Source organism: Thamnophis sirtalis, unplaced genomic scaffold (assembly GCF_051295495.1).
Source record: "Thamnophis sirtalis isolate CommonGarterSnake01/CBP01778 unplaced genomic scaffold, rThaSir2_p1.2 scaffold_4, whole genome shotgun sequence".
Lineage (NCBI taxonomy): Eukaryota > Metazoa > Chordata > Lepidosauria > Squamata > Natricidae > Thamnophis > Thamnophis sirtalis.
Window position 1 is genome coordinate 130499135 of NW_028261384.1, and position 10426 is coordinate 130509560.

Sequence of the window (10426 nt, forward strand, 5' to 3'; positions counted from 1 at the left end):
TGATTACCACTGAGCTAAACAATAAAGACGTCCAGTTGCCATGATTCAAACTTCAAATACTTTTGTCTGGATAACTGAGAATTGACAGGCTTATGCTAGCATTTCTGAATAAGGAAAGATGTCCTTCAATCAATCAATGAAGCAATTATTCCTGGTGGGTGGGGGGAAAAACTAGAATCCCTGTTTCAACTCCGAAATTTCCCCCCCCCCTTTTTTTTTTTTAGATTTCATATGGCTCATTTGAACCAGCACCCAACGATCTGATCCATTCTGCTCCTTTTCTCCGCATGGTTCCCAGTGAATTACTTCAGTACCAAGGACTTGTTCAATTGGTTCTGTATTTCCAATGGCGGTGGTTGGGACTTATGGCTACAGATGACGAGAGTGGAACGTATTTCTTACAGATGGTTGAGCAAATGCTTTTACAGAAAGGAATCTGCCCAGCTTTCTCAGAAAGGTTGACCAAACATATCTATTTTTTTGATGCAATCGATACAATGATCATGGAGAGAATGGACATCCTGAAGAATTTTATGTTCAGTACAGCGAAAGTTGTCATTGTTCATGGAGAAACTGCATCCATTACTTGGTTGACAGTTGCTATACAAACAACTCAGACCATGCAATATATATTTTCATGGGGAAAGAAGAACAGTCCGAAAAGGGTATGGGTTACTACAGCCCAAATTGATTTCACCTTATTTCACTTTCAAAAGATTCTTGATGTTAAACCCCAGATCTTCCATGGAGCTCTTTCTTTCAACATTCACTCAAAACAAATTCAAGGTTTTCAACACTTTCTTGAGACTATAAATCCCTTTTTGGAAGAAAAAGATGGTTTTATCTATGAATTCTGGCCACAAGCATTCAACTGTTTCCTTTCCGAAATGAATGTGATAAATCTCGCCTTTAGGCCATGTAGTGGAAAGGAAACCTTAAAGGATCTTCCTGCCCCATTCTTTGAAATGAGGATGCTCGGTCACAGTTATAGTATCTATAATGCTGTCTATGCATTGGCGCATGCCTTACATGAAATGGACTCAACCAGAGTCAACCACGGACCATGGGACCATACAGGCAGACTTTCACCGCAGAATGTGCAACCTTGGCAGGTAATATCACTTGAATGACAAAAACCTAATGTTTAAAAATATTGACAAGATCCACCTGGCCTTTTCTGTTCTTGGATGCTAGGCGGGATCACATCCAGTTGATGCTTTTATTGGGAGATCACCAGAAGACCCACAAATTATAAGGTAGATTTTGAAAGGCAAAAGACCTCCATAGTGTTACCAGAAGCCCGCATGGACTTGTAAATAACAGAATGACAGGGTTGGAAAGGACCTTGGAAGTCTTCTAGTCCAACTCTCTGATCAAGCAGGAAACCCTGTAACATTTTGGCCAAATGGTTCTCCAATCTTTTCTTTAAAAACCTCCAGTATGGGAGCCCCCCACAACTTCTGGAGGCAATGATTGATCTGTCAGGAAAATTATTTTTACTTCTAGGATTAGTTTCCATTGCTTCCTGTCCTGCTCTAAGGTGCTTTGGAGAATAGGATGACCCACCTTTTGTGTGTGGCAGTCCCCTTGATATTGGAAGATTGATATCATTTCACTCCTGGTCCTTCTCTTCATTAGACTAGACATAACCAATTCCTCTAAATGTTCTTCATATGGTTTAGCCACCAATCCCCTGTGATCTTTATTGTTCTTCCCTGTGCTCTTTTTAGACTTTCAACATCTTTTTAAAAAAAATTTGTGGCAAGCAAAGCTGAATGCAATATTTCAAGACTGGTGTTAGACATGAAAATTTTGGCAGCCCTTTAGATAATGGAATGCTAGAATCATGTCACCCCTAGTCCTTTTCATTGTATGTTGGTCTCAACTTGAGAAAGTCTTTACCTTCTTTTATACAAGTCAATCTCTGATTAGGATGTCTTTGATTATTTCTAGAAACCAAAGCACACTTTATATTAACAATACAGGTATATCAATTTGTTTAATGCCTTGAATGGTTTTCATTGCATAATTTAAGGAACTGTGTTTTTATTGGGAAGATTTTTAAATAGGGCAAAGAAATGGGGAATAATTCTGTTGTGAACTATGATTCCTCAAGTAATCATCAACCCACACCCTTATAGAAGAAAATGGGGAATTCTTTTCACCTTTTTTCCAATCAAATATGCTTGAAAGAAAATGATAAAATGGAGAATAAGGATTCTATATCGGGGGGGGGGGAGTATCAGTAGCAGCTCAGAATGTGGCCAGGAGTTTTATTTTATGCTCTCCAAGATTTTTCTTCTAAATCACATAACCAAAAGTCGAGCTATTATTAAACGGATAAAAAGAATCCCCAAAATTACATATTTTCCCTAGCTTGTTTTTGTTTAGCAGGTTTTTTTATTATTTTTTCCCTTCTTACAGTCATTACATTAATATTGTTATGTCATCATACCTGTACATGTATATAATATTTCACTTCTATATTTACACACCTTTATACACAGTTCTATATATATATATTTATATATAGTTTTCTGGCTTAATTAATTTTATTCTTGTTTTGCAGCCATTTGTACCAATTGTTCCAAATTTCATATTATTCCGACTCTTCTTTATCTTTTAATTTCAGTGTTAATTTGTCCATCTCTGCACAATCCAAAGTTTTTTTTAATCACTAATTCGTCCGAGGGGGTATTATTTTGTTTCCAGCATTGGGCAAATGCTATTCTAGCTGTAGTTAACAGATGTGTTAATATGTACTTAATTTTCTTTGTATATTTCCCTTTGATTATTCCCAGTAGAAAGAGTTCGGGTTTGTATTTTATCTGTTCTCCTGTAATTTCTTGCACCCATTTCCAAATTTTTGTCCAATATTTTTGTGTTTCCAGGCAGGTCCACCATATGTGATAATAGGTCCCTTGTACTTTTTTACACTTCCAGCAGGTCGGCTTCATGTTTGGGTACATTTTAGCTTGTTTTTAAGTGAGTTATACATTATTCCACGAAAAGTTTGTAAAGACATGGCCTAACAAAGTGTCAGACCTGTAGCAGCTTGGGTATTCAGAAAGAAAGACCTCAATGCCATTTGTAGTGAAAGGTATAATTTCACTGATGTCAAGTAGTTAAGCACAGCACGGCCAGATCCAAGGATTTCCCAATTAGTCCATTAGTTTCCCTTCTCCCAGGCCCTCCCCACTTGGTCATCTTGGTGATGGCCAATAAGATTCAAATTAGGTATTTTGGTAAGAGTTTCACTTTTTGGTGCATCTTTGGATGGGTGTTTCTCATTCCATTCCCATTATATCCTTGGATCTTTTAACTGTTGTCTCTGGGTGGCACCTCTGCTTCCTGTCATTCCCTTCCCTAGCTTCCCATTTCCCCTCCCAACAATATAGGTCAGTCTCAGCAGTAGTGGGATTCAAATAATTTAACAACCGGTTCTCTGCCCTAATGATTTCTTCCAACAACCAGTTCACCAAACTGTTCAGAAACCTAACAACCGGTTCTCCTGAAGTGGTGAGAACTGGCTGAATCCCACCACTGGCAGGCTGCCATCAAAGTGAAGTGAAGCAGGGCTGAAGCAGTTACAGATATAGTTTTGTGATTTAAAGAAAAAAATAGAATCTATGAGATTTAAATTTCTCAGTTTGAATCAACAGGAGACACTATGAACAATCTAGAGCAGTGTTTCTCAACCTTGGCAACTTGAAGATGTCTGGACTTCACGCAAATGCTGGCTGGGGAATTCTGGGAGGTGAAGTCCAGACATCTTCAAGTTGCCAAGGTTGAGAAACACTGATCTAGAGCTTTATTTGAACTTTTGCAAAAGTTGCCTCCCTGCACTCATGTAGGTGGAGTGAAGTCACAGAAGAGCAATGATACAAAGAAGTACATGATTTAAAAATTCCCCAAACCCCTCCCCTATCACTGCCCCTCCATCACCATTGGTCAGATGATTTTGGGTGCACAGTCTTCCCAAAAATTATATCCCCTACATCCTGATAACAATTACACTATTAATTGTATCATGAGAGCTGGCTTCCTTTGCTAATGTAATTATAGTCTTTTATAGCTTTGTTATTTCCTTACGATTAACATTTGCACGCAATTCCTTACATAATCTCCTCCAGCTGAATTCTTAGGTTATATAGAGGGTAAATATGGTGTTACTATTGCTCTTTCTTTTACAGGAATAATCCTATTTTTCTCAGAATCCAAGTAAACATTTGCTATTTTAATCATTAAAATGATTAAAGAGAGAGAAGACATTGCAATCCTTTACAGCCTGTTACATTATTTTTCCTTCTTATATGCAGCTTCATTCATTTCTTCAGAGGATTTCATTCAACAACAGTGCTGGAGATGAAATCGCATTTAATGAGCATGGAGAATTGGCAGGTGGATTTGATATTACAAACTTGGTCACTTTTTCTAATAATTCCTATATCAAGGTCCAGGTTGGAAGGTTGGATCCTCACAAAGGATTTACTATTGATGAAGACAAAATTGAATGGGAGAGAGATTTCACCCAGGTGGGAAAATAACAGAAATGTTTTCGAAAGAACAATATTCACTTCCAATGATGCTAGTAGATCAGGACAATGATTCCTGGTCCAGAGAAGATATTTTTGACCCCACAGATAGTTCCTCCTATAAAGAAACCAGAAAACCAGTTGAACTAGTGTCAGAGTGTGAAAAGCTTTACTACAATAACAGTAAACAAAGGTTTTATCTACAAAAGAATATATACATACACATATATGCATGTACTATAAGCAGAAGTCAAACAATCAGCAATTACAGCAGGGAAAAACACACGACGAGAGAGAGATACCCTAATAGGGCCTCTTATTATTATACAAGTTCTTAAAGGGATAACAGCCAAAAATCTTGCTAACTCATTTCCATCATTACATCATTGCAGCATTGCAGCATTGCAGCATTGCAGCAGCTGGTCAGCTCTTAAATCACTGTCCTGACAACTAGAAACATGGATTCTCTTACTACACAGAAGACAGTAAATTCCAAACTGGGGTTAATAAACTTCCTACATTCATACATTATGCCCAAATAGATGAACCAATATCATGACTTAATGCAATAGCCTATTTCATGACACATGCTCATATAATGACCATGTTCTAGAACAAGCAGAACCCCAATTTAATTTGGATTTAATTTATCATGTTGTGTTAATTCACTGAATGTCTATAGAGATTCTCAATTATCCAGATCGTGGTTGCGCCAAAGGTGCTTTTCCAAAAAGCACCTTTGGACTTTCTTGGTTTTTTACCTTGAAAACCTTTCGCTTCCCATCCTGAGGAAACTTCTTTGGAGGAAAAGAGAAAGATTTTTGAGGAAAACACCAGGAAATTCCAGTTGCTTTTCAGAACAGCCCCTTCGGGTAAAAACACTGGGTTGCTTCAATCAAACATATGCAAGTAATAAAACCAATTGGATATCTATGTGTGTGTTTAGCAATCTGAAAAAAAATTAAATCAGTGGGTTATTTTATTTTGTGCTATCTTAGTTGAAACATCCATCATTCTAAGTATCCTGTTTCTCTGAAAATAAGACCTCCCTGGATAACAGGCCCAATTGGGCTTTTGAGCCCATGCACTAAAATAAGCCCTCCTCCAAAAATAAGCCCTCCCTGAAAATATTGCAACACAGCAGCAGCCAAGAGGTGACACGCTTGCTGCTTCCTGCACCTCAAAAATAATAAGACCTCCCTGAAAATAAGGCCAAGTGCTTATTTCAGGAGTCAAAAAAAATAAGACCCTGTCTTATTTTTGAGGAAACACAGTATGAAAATCTTCATTGAAAAGATACAGTTTCTTAGTCTGGAAACACATAATAGATGATTCCTCGAAATACATTGAGTGAAGCACCAAATGTGAGAACCCATTCTCCAAGGATATCCTGAATACTAGAACCACTTCTATATTTTTGGATAGGTGCCACCTCTTTCCCTGTGTAATGAAAAGTGCCACCTTGGCTACAGTAAGAAAAAGAAGGAGGGAGAGAAATTTTGCTGCTATGATTGTGCTCGGTGTCCAGAAGGGATGTTCTCAAACAAAGAAGGTAGGACCCATTGTACAAAGTTATAGGAAGTGGTTCAGGACAAAAATGTAAGAAACCCTTCTGCAGAGTCAGTATGCATATAAAATATTTTCAAAAATTAAATGAGCTGGAATGCAACTTTTCTTTTATAAATGTTTATTTAGTTAGAGAACTCAGTTGTTGATCTTCTAATATTTCTCCATTGGCATTTGACTATTAGAATCACTGTTTTAAAGCTAACTTAACCTCACAGTTCACAAGGGACATGGTGGATCAATGGCTAAGATGCTGAGCTTGTCGATCAGAAAGGTCGGCAGTTGGTGGCTGGAATCCCTAGCATCGCATAACAGAATGAGCTCCTGTTACTTGTCCCAGCTTCTGCCAACCTAGTTCGAAAGCATTTAAAAATGCAAGTAGAAAAATAGGAACCACCTTTGGTAGGAAGGTAACAGCATTCCATGCACCTTCGGCATTTAGTCATGTTGGCCACATGACCACGGAGATGTCTTCGGACAGTGCTGGCTCTTCAGTTTGAAAATCAGGAATTACTAGCACAAATGTACAAGGGGAACCTTTACCTCTATCTTTTAACTTCACAATTAATACTTCATAATAGTTCGTTTCATAATTAATCTGGAAAACAATAGAACAAAATAATCTGGAGACGGTGAATTTAATAGCTTAGAACCGGGATGGCAAACGTATGGCACACGTGCCACAGGTGGCACAGGAAACCATTTGTCAGGGCACGCAAGGCTTTGCCCCGTCAGCTGGCTAGCATGCATGGGCATACTGGCCAGCTGAATTCAGCCTTTTTAAAGCCGTTTTCCACCTTCCCCAGGCTCCAGAGGCTGTATAGGAGCCTGGGAAGGGCAAAAAGAGCCTCCCCTGCCCCCTGGAGGCCCTCCGGAGAGTTCAGGAGCTTCCCTGAAGCCTCCGGGGTGCAAAAAACAGCCCTATGGGAAAGAGAAAGTTCAGGAATGAACTTCTGGTTTGCTCATAGGGTCAGTTTAAGCCCTCCAGAGGCTTCAGGGACCTTCAAGAAGTTTCCCTGAAGCCTCTGGAGGACTAAAAAGGATCCTATGAGCAAACCAGAAGTCACTTCCAGTTTTCTTGGGGGGGGGTCAGTTTAAGCCCTCTGGAGGCTTCAGGAAAGCCTCCTGAAGGTCACTGAAGCCTCCGGGGGCCCTCCAGGGGGCGGAGGAGGCTGTTTTCGCCCTCTCCAGGCTTCTATAAAGCTTCTGGAGCCTGGGGAGGGCAAAAAAAGCATGGGAAAATGGGGGGAGTGCATCTCATGCATACATGCGCACTGGGGGTGTCACGTGTTGCATTATGGGTGCAGTACGCCTGCACATGACCCCCCATATGCTTCCTCCCCTATGGCACATGAGCCAAAAAAGGTTCACCATCGCTAGGCTTAGAATCAAGAATGAATAAATGAGGAGAGAGTGTAATAAATGCAGTCTTAACAGCTAAAAGGAGACAGAAGTGAAGATTCATTCCGTAAGGTTGCAGATATATTCTGGAAGAATGAAGTTGATTGTATGATTAATTGAAAATTGCTTTTGTGAGCCTCAAGCAAAGCAACTTTTTGTCCATTTCAAGGCACATTATGTGAACATTTAAACAGCAGTAATTGCCAAGAGCTACTAAAAAAACTATCTGAAGAAATTTCCTAGCTAATCTAAATGATTTGTTCCTAAACCATGAGATAGGGAGATGGATCTACAACATGTTCAAAAGCAAAGGGTTGAAAGCAGGGGTGGTATACACTTACCTTCCCTGCTGATTCGCAATGTGAGCATGCACGCATGCGCTTTTGGCAAAAAAAGGGGCCTAAATGAGATGCCATAGAGACAGGGCTGATGGGTAGGGCTACCTGTAATTTCTGCTACTGGTTTGGGTGAACCAGTCCAAACCAGTAGAATACCACCTCTGGTTAAAAGACAAATTGCAAACTTATCCATGCGTTCAGTCCAGGCAGGAAATAAATAAAGCTTTATCTACAAATAATAGGGCAACATCTGAGCCATTTAATATAAGACCGCTTTGCTGCATCATATTAACTGTATGAATATACATCTGGGTCTCTGTGATCATGTAACATCAGAGGATTTGAATTGTGATTCTTTCTGACAAATTCTATGCTTGTTGATTTCAGATACAGAAACATGCTTCGGTTGTCCAGAGGATCACTATCCAAACAAATTCCAGGATGGATGCCTTCCTAAAATTCCAAACTTTCTCGCTTTTGAAGATCCTTTGGCTATCGTTGCAACTTTCTCAGCACTTTTACTTTCTCTGATCACAGTTCTGGTCCTAGGCATCTTCCTGAAGCATCGCGATACAGCCATTGTGAAAGCCAACAATCGAAGTCTCACCTACCTCCTTCTCCACGCCCTCCTCTTGTGTTTCCTCTGTCCCTTGCTGTTTATTGGAAGGCCCAATCAAGCAACGTGCTTTCTTCGGCAGACCACTTTTGGTTTAGTCTTTTCTGTCTCCCTTTCTAGCATATTGGCAAAAACGATTTCAGTGGTCTTGGCTTTCATGGCTACCAAACCAGGATCCAGGATGAGGAAATGGGTGGGGAAAAGACTGGCCTATTCCATTGTGTTCACCTGCTCCTTATTTCAAGCAGGAATCTGTGTTCTCTGGCTGGCAATTTCCCCCCCATTCCCTGATATGGATGTGCACTCAATGATTGAAAAAGTCATCATTTTATGTAATGAAGGCTCAGTTACCATGTTTTATTGCAGTTTGAGCTACATGGGTTTTCTGGCTATTATCTGTTTTACTGTGGCGTTTCTAGCCAGGAAGTTGCCAGACAGTTTTAATGAAGCCAAGTTCATCACCTTCAGCATGCTGGTGTTTTGCAGTGTTTGGTTGTCATTCATCCCAACCTATTTGTGCACCAAAGGAAAATATATGGTGGCTGTGGAGATCTTCTCTATCTTGACCTCCAGTGCTGGGTTACTCAGTTGCATCTTTTTCCCTAAGTGTTATATTATTTTGGTAACGCCCGAACTGAATAATCGAGAACAGCTTATTCGAAGAAAGACATAAGTTTTAGATAGGTTTATTGACTTAGTCTAGTTTCTCTCTTTTTTAAATATTTTTTTTATTTTTTATTTTCAAAACAAACACAACACATAAAATCTTCCTTCTTTACATACTGTAGAAAGTGTATCAGTTGGTTACAAAAGGCTTTCGTGCATCTCTTCCACAGTCATCAAGCATAATTCATATTAACTCAAGTATTTTAATTCAGATATTTATACATGTTGCTATCATCATACCTCCATTTTCATTTGACTATAATTGTTTAAACATCCTTCATCATAAAATATACCAAGGTTTAATACATAACCACATACTGGCATTTCATTTACTATTTCTAAAATCCTCCAATAACACTGAATCCTTATGTCCTAGTCTAGCTAAACATCCATAATATTTAGTAACAAATTTTTCTAATCTTCCTTTCCAAATCACTGTTTACAATTTACATCCAGTTTCCTTATGTTGTACCCATACATACATTTACACACACACACACACACACACACACACACACACACACACACACACACACACACACACACACACACACACACACACACACACATATATATATATATATATATATATATATATATATATATATATATATATATATATATAATCATTATCCCTCCTTTATTTGACTATATCCTGTATCATAACATTTCCCCACCTAATAATCAAGACTTAACTGAATCTAACTTAGTTCTTTTTTATTAACCTTTATATATAATCCAAAAGGATTTCTAATCTTCCTTTCATGGGTACAATTCAATATTCATATCCAATTATAATTATCATAACACTACACATTGTATACATTATTATCATTATCAATTATTTTTTAACTATATCTATTGTCACTAAATTTCACTAAGTTTAACTAGTTTTAAATTATACACTTCCATCTATCAACCTGTATCTTTCCAGTAGCATAACAGTCTCATGTCTTCTGCCATTTGTGGTGTCCATCCTCTAATCATCTCCTTAATCAGGTTTATATGGACTCCTCTTAGCAACTCCTTGCTTATAAAATCTCTCATGTAATTTTGATGCCCTTCTTAATCAGCTGTTTCCTTAATCAGCTTATCTTTAATTGTCAGTAATGTTATCAATGATGTTGCTAATAAAATTTCTCTCTTTAAATCCATAAATTCTTTTGTTTTTTCTTCTTATGTGTCTTTCCATCTGGGGTAGAGTTCCCCTCCATTTAATTCCTCTTTCAGTATTCCACTCTTTCCATTTTCAAAAACAAACCAATCACCATAAATATCAGCAAATTTAATTTCTTTATGGTCAT

General features: G+C 38.4%; 1 protein-coding gene across 1 annotated transcript; it reads left to right on the forward strand.

Annotated features, from left to right (window-relative positions):
- The first annotated feature begins 287 nt into the window (after positions 1-287).
- Positions 288-9129, forward strand: LOC148046589 (vomeronasal type-2 receptor 26-like). Its single transcript, XM_087712065.1, has 4 exons — positions 288-1112; positions 4320-4535; positions 5961-6087; positions 8228-9129. Exons 1-4 carry the CDS (start codon positions 288-290, stop codon positions 9127-9129), a joined length of 2070 nt encoding a protein of 689 aa, XP_087568191.1.
- Positions 9130-10426: the final 1297 nt, after the last annotated feature.